Source organism: Triticum dicoccoides, chromosome 5B, assembly GCF_002162155.2.
Source record: "Triticum dicoccoides isolate Atlit2015 ecotype Zavitan chromosome 5B, WEW_v2.0, whole genome shotgun sequence".
Taxonomy (NCBI): Eukaryota; Viridiplantae; Streptophyta; class Magnoliopsida; order Poales; family Poaceae; genus Triticum; species Triticum dicoccoides.
The window spans coordinates 120,506,801-120,523,721 of NC_041389.1; the positions used below are offsets into that span (position 1 = coordinate 120,506,801).

At 46.4% G+C, this 16,921-nt stretch overlaps 1 protein-coding gene across 3 annotated transcripts; it reads right to left on the reverse strand.

The window, feature by feature from the left end:
• Positions 1-1,841: 1,841 nt before the first annotated feature.
• LOC119307726 (serine/arginine-rich SC35-like splicing factor SCL30) lies at positions 1,842-6,835 on the reverse strand. Of its 3 annotated transcripts, none has more exons than XM_037583804.1 (8): positions 6,715-6,835; positions 5,595-5,835; positions 5,404-5,481; positions 4,279-4,443; positions 4,164-4,207; positions 3,284-3,350; positions 3,003-3,173; positions 1,842-2,294 (listed from the first exon to the last, which is right to left on the reverse strand). In XM_037583804.1, exons 2-8 carry the CDS (start codon positions 5,825-5,827, stop codon positions 2,171-2,173), a joined length of 882 nt encoding a protein of 293 aa, XP_037439701.1. In that variant the 5' UTR covers positions 5,828-5,835; positions 6,715-6,835; the 3' UTR covers positions 1,842-2,170. The 3 variants fall into 3 exon arrangements, with proteins under 3 accessions (XP_037439701.1, XP_037439700.1, XP_037439703.1); XM_037583803.1 differs by having other exon boundaries at positions 2,994-3,173; XM_037583806.1 differs by lacking the exons at positions 5,595-5,835; positions 6,715-6,835 and adding an exon at positions 4,620-5,009 and having other exon boundaries at positions 2,994-3,173; positions 5,404-5,425.
• Between the last annotated feature and the right edge of the window lie 10,086 nt (positions 6,836-16,921).

Genomic DNA, 16,921 nt, shown 5'->3' on the forward strand with positions numbered 1-16,921 from the left:
TCCTTGGCTTCGCTTTCCCGGTGGGCTGTGGGATGGCCCTTTGTTTTGGCCGTTGGATGGATCGGGGACCCCGGGTGGTCCACACGTGCGCTTGTTACGCGCACGCATGATTGCAACGTGACCGCGCACGTATTTTGGAACGAAGGGAGTACGTACTACCAACCAACCAATCTTCCTGCAGGTGCAGGATACGCTAGCTCTCTTTTGACAGCAAGGATACTCACGTGCATGCACCGTAAATGTAAAGTGGACGGAGTTTCCGTTAGGTTGTGTGGGTTATTTTCGTAACTACAACAGACAGTGGATTTTGTGGAGTTGACAACTCGAGCTTGAGCAGTAATAACAAGATACTACTAGAAGGAAAGTGTTTCCATCTTGTTGACGTTGTTGATTGTTGTTGTTGTTGTTGTTGTTGTTGTTTTGAACTACTCAGTGGCAGTTGCATGGGGACCAAAGCAGATGCAGCCATCCTAAATTAGGGGAAGCAAGGCAGGGGAAGAGCCGGAGAGGACTGAGGACCACCACCTAGCTATAGCCATAGCCATAGCGGGGGGCTCCGGCCTCCGGGAGGGGGGAGCAAAGGAACAAGTATCCGTCCCCATCCATCAAATGGCAAAAGATCGACGGACGACCTCTCCCTCCCTTTTCACAAGAGAAAAGAAAGTCTCGTAAGAACGAGGCTATACTAGGCTGGTCCCGTCCCGTCCCCGGTCCTGGCTATAGCTTGTGTGGTGCGGTGGCATGCAGCAGCGGCGGCAACGGGCAATGGCATAGTGCTCTGCAGTACTAGCAGTAGTACCCTGACTAGGACTGTAGCGGCGTCTCGATCGATCGCCAGAGCACTGGCTGGGCTGGCGGGGGCTGCCTCCTTTGTCTGGTTGCCCATCCTCTTCTTCCCGTGTCGTGCCCCCTGATGCGAAATCAGATGGCGCGGCAGGGGAGCGGAGCTGCAGCTGCAGCTGCAGAGGTGGTGGGTGGTGGTGGCCTCGCGCTGCTGCCTTTGGATGGACGCGTCTCGTCTCCTTTTAATGCCGCACGCGCCGCGCCGTGCTGCCACCACGAGGGCGCAAGGGCCACCGTCGCAGGCCAGGACCGCCGGGCGGGAAAAGTCGCCGCGCGGCCGGCCGGGGCCGGCTGATCCGGCCAAAGGGCCGCGGCCTTTTCTCCTTCTGTTCTTCGATGATCGCCACTGGTTTTTTGTTATACATACTTTGTGTTGTGCGGCAAAAAGCAAAGCTGGGTCAGTGTGACCGTGTACTGTAAGACGAAAAAAGGCATGTCAAAGCAAAACAGAAAGAACTAACTAGCACACAGGAAAAATTCAATTGAATTAGTTATTTTATATACTAGTGTTTCTCTTTGCTTATATTGTATATGTACTTGGGTCCGCCAGAAAAATCACCTAAATCTTCACAAGAATCTGCTTATCCCAACCAATCAAATCTTGTGGTTTAGCAATGTCAAACCGAACCTGAGCTAACAACTAGTGCCAAATTATCGCGTAACGAACTGGGCCATGGAACTAATAAAAGAGCAAAAGCACGGCGGACAGCAGCAACGTAGATGTAGAGTTTTCCACAGCAGGTCATTCATAATGGATGGATGGGGCAACGGATTGATGGTCACAATTCCCAATCACCCGCCTAGCCGAAAGATATGTTTTGTTCGTCAAAGGGACAAAGAAAAGCTGGGAACCACAAAAGGCAGCTGCACGCCCGAAGCGATCCATAGGTCGCATGCATGCGCTTGCTGCCACACCACGTCTGCTTGCCTACCATGAGCATCACCACCTAAAGAGTAAACTCTGATGGCACCTGGTGCCCAAGCAATGGCCTCCATGATTGAAGGGAGGGTGCGCTGCAGCTGCTGCTGCATGCAGAGCCGTTCATCCACCCACTGGCCCGATTGCTTCACTCATCAGTGTTGGATCAACTCACAAGCTTTTTCCCAAACAAAGTACATGGAAAATGGGTCCCTGACACTCCACACACATGGTACATAGATATGACAGACACGCCATGCTACAGGCCTTAAGGTTCAACAGCAACAAGCGGGAACATAACGTCTGTGACCGCTAACAAGCAATACAACACACCTCGAAGGGTTTTACTAGAACCAATGGAAGTAGCTAGATGGAGATGCGGCAACCGCAGAGGATGTAACCAATTTCTCAGTCGCTGCGGGCGGGAGAAGCGTCGGGGGACCTGGAGCGGGATCCGGGGGGCGATCCTGAGGATGGCCTGGCCACCCTCGGGCGTGAAGGGGATCCATCACTGTCGGCCGGTGGCGACCTCCTGTAGACATGAACCATTGATTAATATACTGGGAATTTTATGACAAGTATATGCATCTAACAGAAGCACTGTCGAAATACATATATTGTGGTATGCAGCAACGATGAGTCTGGATTAACGAGAAGGAATGCACTAAGAACTGCATCCATTCGTTTCTTGATTTTCTTCACTAGAACGACAGACTTAGCTTCCAGTACACATAACGAGCATGTTAACAAAACAAATTGGTTTGTAAAAACAACAGCGCTAGAAAGAGACAGCTTAAAACTTTCAATGCCAGGCTGATAATTGTTATTTTCAATCTGATTCCTCAAATAAGATTTACTACCTCCGTCCGGGTTTATTAGGCCCCCTCTCATTTTGGACTAAAGTTTGACCAACAAATTTAACTAATAAATGTAAACTATGTCATAAAAATTATACCTTAGGAAAGCTCTTTCAAATACAAATCCAACAATGTACTTTCTGTAGCATATATTCTATATTTTATTAGTCACATGAATGGTCAAAGTTTGGCTCAAAATACTGGGGTCCTAATAAACCTGGACGGAGGTAGTACAATGGCAAGCTAATACTTTCGATGGATGAACAAGGTTACAGGTATAAACAGCAAGAATTTGATGCTGGTGCTTGCTCTATGCAATTCTCTAATGCAAATGCAATGAAGGCAGATATGTGTAGTTATCAAACACAACTTACTTCTCATACCCGTTATCAGCATCACGTTGGTCACCATCTCTACCAGGGGGAGAGTAGGATCTCCTTTTGTCCTCTTCATGTTCTTTTGGATGACGCACAGGAGATTTAGTGCGATGAGACTCCCTTCCCCGTGGGGAAGCAGAGTAGTCATCTCGCCGTCTTGGAGCAGGAGAGTATGACCTTTTTTTGCCCAAACACAACATTGAACAACAAAATTCAAGAATCAAAGATCAAAACTTAACGAATGTTGGATGCCAAGCAGAACTGCTGAAAAATCATTATTGCCCTACCTTGACCGAGCACGGCCACTGCCACGGGGGCGGGGAGAGGCGGAGCGTGAACGGGAACGAGACCTCCCTGTACCAAATATGAGAAGCTATTAGTAAATTGATACTGTGCCAAGCAAAATTTGCAATGATTTTGAAATACTACAGCATAAGAAGTTCACAACAATTACAGGTTTCACACCATCAAAAATCTGAAATATAAACAACTTGTACGTGATGGGTCTTATACGATCTTCACTTCAGACATTAACAGGACAGGAGCCTATATGTAAACAAGTTGTATGTGATGGGTCTTATACGATCTTCACTTCAGACATTAACAGCACAGGAGCCTATATGTAAACAACTTCTATATGATGGGTCTTATACGATCTTCACTTCTCAGACATTAACAGCACAGGAGCAGCGGTCAATCCAAAATTTCACTAGTGGATGGGTGTTCACATATGTTAATTATCATATAGGGACTCCGCTGAATCAGATTAAGCCTATATGCAACTGATGTCTCTTCAGAAGGCACTCAATATTGGTATTCCACAACTGTGCTAGTTTACAACAATTGAAATGTGCAAATAGATAAGGAATCCCATCCTATGTTCATTGGTTACACACAAAGAAAGGAAAGTAAGAGAATCAATTAGTTTCCAATATCAGCTACAACAGGAAAACTAGTGCATTTTTGCTGCCAGAGAGGAATTAGCCATAGTGAGGCATTTGGATAAAAATAGGTATTTGGTGTTTATGGTTCTATCTACTAACAAGATCCAAACCGAGATAAACTTAAACCAGAACGACCAGCAACTCTCAACACTTGTCCATTCAAAAGCATGTACAAGATTCCAGATTCCATAATTCTATATAAAGCAAATTTGAGAGCCATTACCATAATGAGAGGAACGGCGCCCTTCATGACCTCCAGAATACCCCCTGCAACAGTCATTTCAACTGAGCACCAGAGAAGACGAAGCAAATCTTCACACAAAAATGGGAATATATACCTGACTCTGGTTCTAGTGCGCATATCCTCTGGCCTTTTCCGTGACTCAGCAGCAAGCACAACAGTTATCTCCCGGCCAAAAAAAACCTGGCGATTCATGTGGTATTGGGCCTCAGAGGCGTCATAAGGGTCAACAAACTCCACAAACGCAAACCCTCGTGGCTCCCTGTACATGTCGACTTCATTACACAAAGTAGGGCAAAGAAAAAGGATGGAACATCAAATTAATAAGAATGTTGAGTGTATGAAGTACTCATATATAGTGTGTGCATGTTATGTTACCATGGCAGTCAAAAAATTATGTGTGCACTCTTGGCGAAGCACAGTCAACAACTTACTAACATTTCCGTCAAAAGGGAAGCAAGTGCTGCAAAAAGCAGCAACATGTCCAGGCTCTAGTATCCGGGTTTCTTGTGTAACAACTACATACGGCGGTTCTCATAAAGAGCATCTTCATAGAAGCATTTGCTTCACTTCCCCAATGTGAAAAGTCATGATAGTACTTGAAATCGACTTCGCCCCATTTTATCTTCTCATGGACCACACACAGTACAAGTCTTTTATCTTCTCTCCGTGAAATTAATTTTCTCAATCAATCAAATCTTTGTCTTCGTAGAAGAATGTCTTGATTCGGACAAGACTCTATCTTGCCAGGCAAATGAATTGCAGGAATATTAAAAAAGCATTCTTCAAGAAATCAAGGGCTTGTATTTACTTCAAACCAATACAACCCTGGGAATCATTTCAGAAAAATAATCATACATGGCAACGATGAAGAGAAAGTACAGTGAATATTTCCAAATTATTGCATCAAGTATTCTAGTGACAGGAATAAACCAGTGATGTACATCAGCAGACTAAAAATGATTAGACCATTTTCATGGAGCTTAAATGCTCAAAGGCGGTTGCAGAGGTCAACACCGCTCGTAAGCTGGAAAATGTTCGCAGGTTACCTTAATGAAACAAATGTTATGCATATGTGTCATTAATAACTTCAGAAAAGTTTCAAAGTTTATGCTGTAACAGTGCAGGCATGGGTTAAAACTTGGCACACTTCCGACAGTTAATAGCAAAACAGCCAAAATAGTTTGGCAACTGCTTACAAATTTTACTTACTAAAACTTACCCGCTATAATAATCCTTCGGAAGGTAAACATCCCTGACAGGACCAAACCTTTCAAAAGGAACACGGAGATCCTCCGCTCTGCCAGAGTTGAGAGAACCATGTTAAACAAATCAAAAAATTGTAAAATGAAGAAATGTTTGTTAGGTGAAGAAAAAAACAGACAAATGGCATCCATGTAAAAACCTATGCACCTGGCGCTTAATGGGATGTTGCGAACCAAGAGACTTCCAGAACCCTGCTCCTTCCGTCCTCCATATCCACCCCTCCTAGGGGGACTTCTTCCTCTGCCACCATATCCCCTCCTTGGGGGGCTGCGGTGCGGGGGGCTGCCACCATATCCCCTCCTTGGGGGACTACGATGAGCGGGGCTGCCGCCATATCCCCTCCTCGGGGGACTACGGTGTGGGGGGCTGTACCTCCTCATAGTGTTGTCTGTAATCAATAATTCAATATTACAGATAAGTAAAGGAAATGTCCAGGACATGGAGATGGATGGAACCAAATAAGAAAAACTAGCGGATTTATCAGCAAGTATGGTATATCAAAACAATAATGTTTACTGGCACCAGAAATTTTGGATAAGAAAACCTGTAAAATCTGCTATTTTGGATTTCCTCAACCTTACCACCCACACAAGAAAAAGTCCAATGAACATATCACTGGGTAAATGCAAGCACAACGAAAGCAGCCCTCTAGCACAACCATGTACTGCATGACAACGCATGTAATAAAATAATTCCACAGTCAAAATTTGCATAATCCAACACTGAATCCGCGTTGAAAGATTCTGCAGAGTTCATCAGGCAAGTCTGAAAGCTACAAACATCCCACCAAAATTTCACAATATATACGGCATCAAAATGCTACTCAACAAACATAGGATGATGCAATTTGTCAGCATACGCATATCACCATTCTCCTCGGCACAATATATCTCAAGATAAAACTACGCCATTAGACTACACGATTCACGGGTTGACATAAAGCATGTGTGTCTACAATCAAAAGGGAGGCATGCCAAAGACAGAAATTTTGACGCCAGAAGCACCAAGGCGCCGTAGCACACCAGATTTCGACGGCCATCTCAGGTCAGAGGAAGCTCAAGGTTTGCACGGTGGCGTGGCTGGAGAGAAGCATTTAAGCGCTGGGCAAACGTTTCCGAAGCCCGCGCGGATCTACACGCACGCCGACGACTTCTAGGGTTTGCGGAGGAAAGACCGCGCAAGCGGCCGAGCAAACATGCACATACGAATATTGCTCGCGAGGATGCTGAGACGGGGAGGGGGCGTAGGGAGGGAGGGAGGGAGTTACTGCGCGTGTCCGGTGAGCGCCCGGGAAGGCTCCGCCGCCGCGGGGGTGCGAAGGGGAATGGGGGAAAACGAAATGAGGGCAGAGAGGTCGATGCCGGTGGGGAAGGCGCGATAGAGATAGACTGGCCGCGTTATATGGGCCTTTGAGGATTTGGGCCTGTGGTCGTTCGCTCCACTTGTTTACTGTACCACTGGCTACCAATTTAGAGATTGTCAAGCTCGCGATTCTCAACAAAAAAAAGAAGCTCTTCACAGCGCAATTTGGATGCCTTGGTGACTGGAATAAGGCCATGCTTGAGGGGCCTTGGTTGTTTAGAGATCAGGCGGTGATCATGAAGGAATATGACGGATTTAGAAACCCTGATTCGTTTAAACTCGACAGGATGGCTGTTTGGGCTCAGATCCACCGGCTCCCAAACAATTTCTTGATCGAACCAGCAGTGAAAGGGCTGGCCTCGAGGATCGGCGTAGTGGAGGAAGTACAATTGAAGCTGCCTGCAGGTTACTTTGGGGAATTTGTCAGGGTGAAGATAAAGATAGATATCAATGCCAAGATCAAGCGTTTCGTAACAGGAAAAAAGGGAGATGAGAGGATCAAATATCAAGTCAAGTATGAAAAGCTGCCTATCTTCTGCTACAACTGTGGGGAATTTGGTCATTGGCATGAGGAGTGCGGAGATGGTGTGCATGATGAGGCATCTTTCGAGTGGGGTGACTTTCTCTTTGCTGATAATGTTCGCTTCAGGCCCTCTGGTCGGGGGAACCCTGCTCCGCAGCGCGGCAGAGGCGGCCCGGGGATGGGCGGTCGAGGGAGAGGACGTGAACAGTATAACCCAGAGAGAAGCTGGCGTTTTAACGCTCAACAACAGCAGAACAGGGGGACGGTAGAGAACACAGAGAAGGAGAAAGTTGGGACTGCGGAAGGAGCGAACCAGGGGTTGATGAGTACGGGGAAGGAGCAGTTTCAGAACTCAAATAAACGCATCTCTGTGGAGAACATGGCTAGTACATCGATGAGCAACAATGTGGAAGGGTCCCAGGATGACACTTTAGCGCTGATTCCTGTACAGCCTAAAGTTCCCCCTCTCCCACCAGTTTATGTGTCACCAAGGAAGGAGAGGAAAAGGCCAAAGAAAGGGATGGATGAGTCAGGAGCGAGGGTGGAGACAGGCGAAGCCACCAATACCAATGAAGCACAATCGGCGGGCTCCTTCGAGGAGCACCGCCGGGAGCAATGAGTATCCTGAGTTGGAACTGTCGTGGCGCGGGCAACGCTGCGACAGTCCGAGAACTTCGCGATTTCGTGAGGGATTTTGCCCCTACCCTGTTATGCATTGTTGAGACTCGGATTGAGAGATCTAGGGTAGAAAACTTAGCTGGTTCGATTGGTTATGATAATGGCTATGCTGTAAGTAGTCCAGGTAGAAGCGGTGGACTAGGTATTTTCTGGAACAATCCAATAAAGATTGAGATTCTTGGTTATTCTGTGTACCATATTGATTGCTCTGTGGAAGAACCAGGAAGCGACCCATGGAGAATGACATTGTTCTATGGTAAAGCTCAAACATCCCTAAGGTTCCAAACGTGGGACATATTAAAAGGGATCAGCTCTTTAAGTGATCTACCCTGGGTGTGTTTAGGCGATTTTAACGAGATGCTTCGTCCGGACGAACATGAAGGAGTTGGGGAGCGAAGCAATGCACAAATACAAGGCTTCCGTGAGGCGGTTGATGTTTGCATGTTAATGGATGTTGGCTATCAGGGGCACTTCTGGACTTATGAGAAGAAAGTGGTGGGAGGAAGTTATACCCGGGTGCGGCTGGATCGCGCCTTAGCCTTAGCGGAGTGGAATGAAAGGTTTACAGATGCTCATGTACGGCACCTCACAGCAGGAACTTCAGACCATTGCCCTATTCTGTTGAACTTGCATGCGACGGGACAACGAAGGAGGAAGAGAGAGTTCAAGTATGAATTAATGTGGGAGACACATGAGACATGGGAAAATACGATTACGTCGTGCTGGACTATGGGAGACCCAACGGAGCACATGGAGGAGCTGCGAGCAAAATTAAGTCGAATTTCGAGTGAGCTAGGCTCATGGAACAAGAACACTTTTGGTTCTGTGAGGAAGGAGATAAAAAACTTAAAGGCCGAATTAGAACGTCTTCGAGTGATCTAGGGAGAACGGCGCCGTCTCACATTGAACTAAAAATCAATGAGAAACTTGTGGAGATGTATCACAGGGAGGAGCTGATGTGGAGAAACGCTCCCGGCTGGAGTGGTTGTCGGCTGGGGACAGAAACACACGATTTTTTCACCTTCGGGCTAGCCAGCGCCGAAAGAGAAATATGATTAAAGCGCTTGCCAATTCTTTGGGAGTTCTAACGGAGGATCAAGGTGAGTTGAAGGCACTAGTTAATGAATTCTATCAGAATTTATACACTTCGGAAGGTGTTGCAGGTGTAGAGGAGGTACTAGCAAATGTGCCTGTCAAAGTTACTGACCAAATGAATTCTATGCTTCTTGAGCCCTACACCAAAGAAGAAGTTAAAAAGGCGTTATTCCAAATGGGCCCAACTAAGGCACCGGGTCCGGACGGTTTTCCTGCTCACTTTTATCAGCGACACTGGGATATATGTGGAGATGAAGTAACAAAAGCGGTCCTGAGAATTGTCAGAGGTGAGGAGGATGCTCAGTGTGTAAATGATATAGTCCTGGTGCTTATTCCAAAGGTCATTAATCCAACTCAACTCTCTCGGTTCCGCCCTATAAGCTTATGTAATGTTATCTATAAAATTGCATCCAAGGTTGTTGCTAATAGGCTGAAGATGATCCTACCGGACATTATATCTGAGGAGCAGTCAGCTTTCGTCCCAGGTAGATTAATCACAGATAACATAATATGTGCATATGAGTGCCTGCATTTTATGAAGAGGAACAGAGCGAAGAGGAATAACTTTTGTGCGTTGAAGTTGGATATGATGAAAGCCTATGATAGGCTGGAGTGGCCTTATCTTCGAGCTATAATGGAAAAATTGGGCTTTGCACATTCTTGGGTCCAAACAGTTATGGGTATGGTGCAATCTGTATCGTTTTCGGTATTATTCAATGGTGAGAAGCTGGAGCAATTTACACCGACTAGAGGTATCCGACAGGGAGATCCAATCTCTCCTTATCTTTTCTTAATTGCAGCAGAGGGCCTCTCGTGCCTCTTGAAAACTAGTTCTCAGTCGTCGATTTTGGAAGGAATCAAGGTGGCCTCAACGGCTCCGTCTGTTAACCACCTCCTTTTTGCTGACGATAGCCTGTTGCTTTTTAAGTCAAGTGTTGAGGGGGCCATGATGGTTTCAAACCTATTGGACAAATATTGCAGTGCTTCGGGTCAGAAAATCAACAATGCTAAATCTTCTATTTTCTTTAGTGGAGGGTGCCCTCAAGAAGTCAAAGACAGTATCAAACAGTGTCTTAATGTGCACAATGAATCTTTGTCTGATAAATATTTGGGTATGCCCACAGATGTTGGACAATCCAAGATGGGTACATTTAAGTACTTGAGAGACAGGGTTTGGGAGAAAGTCAGAGGATGGATGGAGAAGCTTCTGTCAGCAGCTGGGAAAGAAGTTCTCATCAAGTCAGTTGCTCAAGCTATACCAGTATATTCAATGGCTTGCTTTAGATTGCCACCGGGTTTGTGTGAGAATATTACCTCCATAATTAGACAATTTTGGTGGGGCAGTAAACAGGGCCGAAGGAAACCAGCTTGGGTCTTTTGGGATGTTATGACAAAGCCGAAGTACCTTGGTGGAATGGGGTTTAGAGACATTGAGATTTTCAACCTATCTCTGCTGGCCCGTCAAGCATGGAGGCTCCTGGAGTCACCACAATCGCTGAGTGCAAGGATTCTAAAAGCAGTGTACTTTCCAAATGATGATTTTCTGGAGGCAGACTTGGGTACCCAACCCTCGCAAATATGGCGAGCTATCCTCGATGGCAGGGACATACTGAAACAGGGCATAATTAGGAGGATTGGGAATGGCCAAGGAACGAATATATGGGAGACAAACTGGCTCCCCAGGATAGGCCCTCTGCGACCGATCGTTTCCCTTTCAGCGAACCCACCCACGCTAGTAGCTGAACTAATTGATCACACATCAGCAACGTGGCACGAGGAGGTGATTCGGGCTACTTTCTTACCCATCGACGCGGAGTTAATCATGAGCCTGCCGCTCTGCACAAGGGCGGTGGATGATTTCTGGGCTTGGTCAGGTGAGCGGAACGGCATTTTCTCGGTCAGATCGGCCTATAGAATGATCCTAAACAAGAAAGAGCACCAAGAGAATTGGCTTTATGAGCATGCAGGAGCGTCAGATTTATCAGAAAGTTCTAAGGCATAGACGTCGCTCTGGCATACTAGGGTTCCATCAAAAGTTAAAGTCTTTTTGTGGCGGCTAGCAAAGCATTCGATGCCGACAGCGGATCTTCTCCAACACCGCAATATGTCCACCACTCATTTATGCGCCCTGTGTGGGTGCGAGGATTCATGGAGGCATGCCCTGCTGAATTGCACTATGTCAAGATGCATATGGACCTTAGCTGATGTTTCTTTGACGGAAGCAATGAGCCAGAACGAGGATCCTAATGCAAAAAACTGGATATTTGCAATGAATGATATACTATCCCAGAAGGATTTCGTGTTGCTGGTAGTAACATTATGGGCTGTTTGGAAAACAAGACGGAAGGCAATTTATGAAGGAGTTTTTCAGAGTCCACAAGCAACATACCAGTTCATCCAGTCCTACTTAGCGGACCTGAGATCGATTGAGAAACCAGCTGCAAGTAGTGCAAGGACTCATCGGGCAGGCCGAGCGCAATGGATCCCCCCTCCGGAGAACTTTTACAAAATAAATGTTGATGCTGCAGTTGCAAACAATAGGGGACGAGGAGTTGCTGCTGCTATTTGCAGAGATCAAAACGGCAGTTTCCAAGGGGCATCGGCTATAGTTTTCAAGGGAGTATGTGATCCTAAAACTTTAGAAGCTCTGGCTATACGGGAAGCGTTAGCTATTGCTGACGATCTTAATCTTCGGCGAGTACATGTGGCGTCAGACTGTATGGTGGTTTTGGAGGATCTCAAGCAGGGAAACAAAGCAAGATATGGTGTTGTTTTACATGAAATCATAGACCATAGCTCTTCTTTCTTAGCGTGTAATTTTATTCATGAGTTTAGGAGCTCGAATTTCGAGGCTCACAATTTAGCGAAGCATGTTTTGAGATTAGGGGTGGGCCGCCATGTTTGGTTAGGACACCCCGGCGATCTCTCTTTTGTACCTACAAACATTGGGTCCGGTTAAATAAAAGCTTCGCGAGATTGTCTCAAAAAAAACAACAACAAAAAGAAGCCCTCAAAAAAAAGATCGTCAAGCTCGCGTTACTCAAAAAACAAAAAAAGATCGTCAAGCTCGCTGGGATCAAACAAAGTTTGCGCATCAATCATTCTACTCGGAAAGCGACTCATGTGCCGCTCCCGTGGGCGGCCCCAGAGAGAACCGCGCCGCCAACTCCAACCCCACCATCCCCTCCTCCCCTCTCAGCCGCCGGAGTGCGTCGCCGGGCAAAGCCCGCGCGGCGCGGCAGCGGCGCGGCCCTTTACTCCTCCCTCTTGGGCTTGGGCGGCACGGGTAGTTCGTTCCAGCGGGAGACGGGCGTTGCGCCCAAGGTTGGCGGGGAAGCTCGCGCTCAGAGCGGCGCTGTGAGGAGGCTCGGGGTGACGTGCTGGAGGTGCACTAGGAGGTGTTGAATGAGCGAGCTCGACGCGGTGGGCGCGTGTAGAAGGCCGGGAGGTGCGGATATGGGGCTTGGAGTTCGAGCTCGTTCTCGTGCTCTGGGCGGCGCTGCGAGGAGGCGCTGGGATGCGCGACGCGCTCGCTGGCCATGGCGCGGGTGTGCAGGAGGCCGGGGGCGCGGATCTTGAGCATGGTGCTCTGTGGAGAGACTCGCGGTGACGAGGAGTGGTGTTGGGGCTCGGGCGGCGTGTCTTGGCGAGTCGGGGCAGCACGGTGTGGCTGCTCCATTGTATCGATGCAGGGTGGTGTCATCGTGGCAGATCTGGTATCTCCGGCTGCTGGATCCATTCTCCGACGGACGTGGCGGCATGCATGGTGCGAGTGGTGTGCGTTTGGTGCAGAGTTGCGGCTGGGAATCATGGTGGTACACGACCTCACCCGACGCACCTTCGTCCCTTGTCGGCATGGTGCTCGGCAGGATGTGGCGGTCATACTACGTCCGGTGGCTCTGCCCTCGGTTGGTTGTCAATGGATCTTGTAGTTGCGGCTGGTGGTTGGCCGCTAGTGGTCTCCGCGAGGTGCGGTTGAAGGCGACAACGAGGGCCTCCTCAACAACGGGTTGGTTCATTGGTGATGATGGTAGTGCTTGGTGGACTTGCGAACACCGATGCAGATCGGGTGTGTCGGAGCTTGGGTGAAGACTCTGTTTCGTCCTTCGTCCTTTGGCTGTGACCGGCGATGGCGGCGGCTAGGGCGTCGCATACCTTCTTGAAGGCATCGCCGCTTTGCTGTCGCACCCCTCCTGTATGGATTTGTCTCCGGGGAATACCCTAGATCATATGTCATCGGATGTTGGCTGTGCCTTGGCAACAGGAGATTACCTGGCAACAGTAGACGTTGTTCTTCATGCTGCAGGAGATATCTTCTGAACTGAGGAGTTAGCTTTACTTGCACTGCAAGTAATGTTACCGTTTTGCTCATTTTCCGACCGTTGGACTCGTGTCGTTCGGCCATTGGCTGCTCCACATGTCCAATTTGATCATTTCCCTTCAGGGAAGGTTGCGTCTATAAATAGCCACCTCGCTCCAACATTGCCCGTTGGCTGCTTCGCTTAAGATTTCTGAGAAAATTGACTGAGCATCCCCTCTCCGAGTGATTTGAGTTTAACATCCACTGAGAGAAAAATCAAGAGCCCAAACTTATATAGTGGTAGTGCATCACAGTAGTTCCGAGTTAGAGTTCTTGTGCCTATTTCTCTTGAGAGTTGCGCCCTCTCTAGACGGATAGGTGTCGGCTCGAGTGTTGAAGAGTTGTTGTCTTCACCGATCAAGATCTTCAGCAACCAAGAGTAATTGTGCTTCGCGAAGGTCGATCAAAGGTTTGGAGATAGCCGACAAGTATCTACCACAAGTGAAATCAACTAGAGTCTGATCTGCTCTGAGTTGAAGGAGAATAGGGTGAATAGAGTTTATCTTCTGTGTTAAATCACAACCCCTCCAACGAGACGTAGTCCTTTGGCAGAAGGGCGAACTGGTCTACCAAATCCTACTATCACCATCGAGCACCACTGGTTCAATCTACTTTGTTGCGTTACTTTTAGCAGTTTACTTTCGTGCTCTGTGTCGATAGTATATCTGATCTATCATTGTCTACTGCATATCGTTTGTATTTTTCCTTTCTGTCGTTCTAGTTGTTATCTTTTATTACTCACTCTGTTGCATTTTCATCATTTAGTGTAGCCATTCTAGTCATACACATTCTGCTCACTTTGTATCGTTATCATTCACCGTGTCATAACTCATTTCTCATCTATGACATGTTACTATATCTGTTAGCATATTGCATTACCATCTTCATCACCAAGCCTGTGATATCCTATGTTCGAACCCTTATTACTTCATATCTTGATGAATATGTTTAATTTCTGTTCTACCAAACCTTATTTCCGTTGTTGTGTTTGGGATCAGTTCAAAACATTCGCAAGAATTTTTTAATCTTCCATTCACCCCCCCTCTGGTCGATATACTCTTGGTCCCAACAATTGGTATCAAGCAGGTTCTCCCTGTCTCTTTTTATTAAAGGTCTAACGTCCTTGGAGTTCTGAGTATGTCATACGCAGGTAGATCCTCGCACTCTGGAAGATTTCCTATCTTCGATGGAAATGACTATTTCTACTAGAAAGAGAGAATGAGAATAAGAGTTCAAGCCATCAACATAGATCTCTAGCAGATTGTTGAAAATGGATACATCATTTAGCACCCTGATGCTCCAACTTCTAATGATAAAACTATACTGCCGTTGAATGCTCAAGCCAAAGATATTATCTGTTAGAGTATCTTGAAAGACATTTTCATTTGGTTCCGAAAACTTGACACTGCAAAGCAACTCTGAGATGCCATCAAGAATGTTCATGATGAATTCATTACCAGAACTGATTCCCACACTGAAATGCTTCATGCTATGTTTGCTGGTTTTAGAAATCTTCGTAAGGAAAGTGCTACGGAACTCACTAATAGGTTGACTAACATTGTTGAAAGCCTTCATCAACGTGGAGTTACATATATCACCAATAGAGATGTAGTCAACAAGCTACTGAGTGCTCTTGATGCAACATTCAATCCAATCATAGCTGAAATCGAGCAAAGACCAGACTATGAAGAACTTCACTATGTTGAGGTCATGACACTGTTATTCATTCATGAAGAAAAGTTGGAACTTGAAAATGCAGATCAAGTATCTTCTTTGGAAAGTGAAGGGGAAATTCTCTCACACTATGGCAGCTCATAAGAAGATGTTAAAAATCAACACACCATCACAAGGGAATTGGAAATGCTCACAGAAATGCTAAGTGATCTCAGAAGACAAAATTTGTGTCTCACAAATGATGAAGAATTTGACTTGCCAGAATATTCAAGAAAGTTGCCTCCAAAAGAAATGAAATGCTTCAAGTGCAAACAGTTCAGCCACCTCATAGCAGACTGTCCGTGCTGGGATGCAAAACCTAGCAACAGATGGATGTATCTTCACGGAAATGGATTCACTCGAATGGATCATCACACTAAGCTCTCGAAGAATGAATCTGCCTCATCCTCTTCGACGAGAGAAGTCACTGACGTGAAAGCCAGAGCAACCATCAAATCTAACATGAAGAAAATATCACAGCTGAATAGAGCTTGCGCTGATATGAACTTAGAATCAGAAGATGAAGAGCTTCTTAGAAGGCTAGGAAAAAACAATGCCTTCATTGCCTATGGATCATCTGAGAAATCACTCAAATCAGACACTGATAACCCACAAGTATAGGGGATCGCAATAGTTTTCAAGGGTAGAGTGTTCAACCCAAATTTATTGATTCGACACAAGGGGAGCCAAAGAATATTCTCAAGTATTAGCAGTTGAGTTGTCAATTCAACCACACCTGGATAACTTAATATCTGCAGCAAAGTATTTAGTAGCAAAGTAGTATGATAGTAATGGTAACAGTGGTAAAAGTAACGATAGCAGTTTTGTAGTAATTGTAACGGTAGCAACAGTAAAGTAAATCAACAAAGCACAATATGTGAAAAGCTCGTAGGCATTGGATCAGTGATGGATAATTATGTTGGATGCGATCCTTTATGTAATAGTTATAATATGGGGTGACACAGAACTAGCTCCAATTCATCAATGTAATGTAGGCATGTATTCCGAATATAGTCATACGTGCTTATGGAAAAGAACTTGCATGACATCTTTTGTCCTACCCTCCCGTGGCAGCGGGGTCCTAGTGGAAACTAAGGGATATTAAGGCCTCCTTTTAATAGAGTACCAGACCAAAGCATTAGCACTCTAGTGAATACATGAACTCCTCAAACTACGGTCATCACCGAGAAGTATCCCGATTATTGTCACTTCGGGGTTGTCGGATCATAACACATAATAGGTGACTATAGACTTGCAATATAGGATCAAGAACTCACATATATTCATGAAAAGATAATAGGTTCAGATCTGAAATCATGGCACTCGGGCCCTAGTGACAAGGATTAAGCATAGCAAAGTCATAGCAACATCAATCTCAGAACATAGTGGATACTAGGGATCAAACCCTAACAAAAGTAACTTGATTACATGGTAAATCTCATCCAACCCATCATCGTCCAGCAAGCCTACAATGGAATTACTCACGCACGGCGATGAGCATCATGAAATTGGTGATGGAGGATGGTTGACGATGACGACAGCGACGAATCCCCCTCTCCGGAGCCCCGAACGGACTCCAGATCAGCCCTCCCGAGAGAGATTAGGGCTTGGCGGTGGCTCCGTATCATAAAACGCGATGAAACTTTCTCTCTGATTTTTTTCTCCGCAAAAGCAAATATATAGTGTTGGAGTTGAGGTCGGTCGACATCCAAGGGGCCCACGAGGCAGGGGGCACGCCCAGGG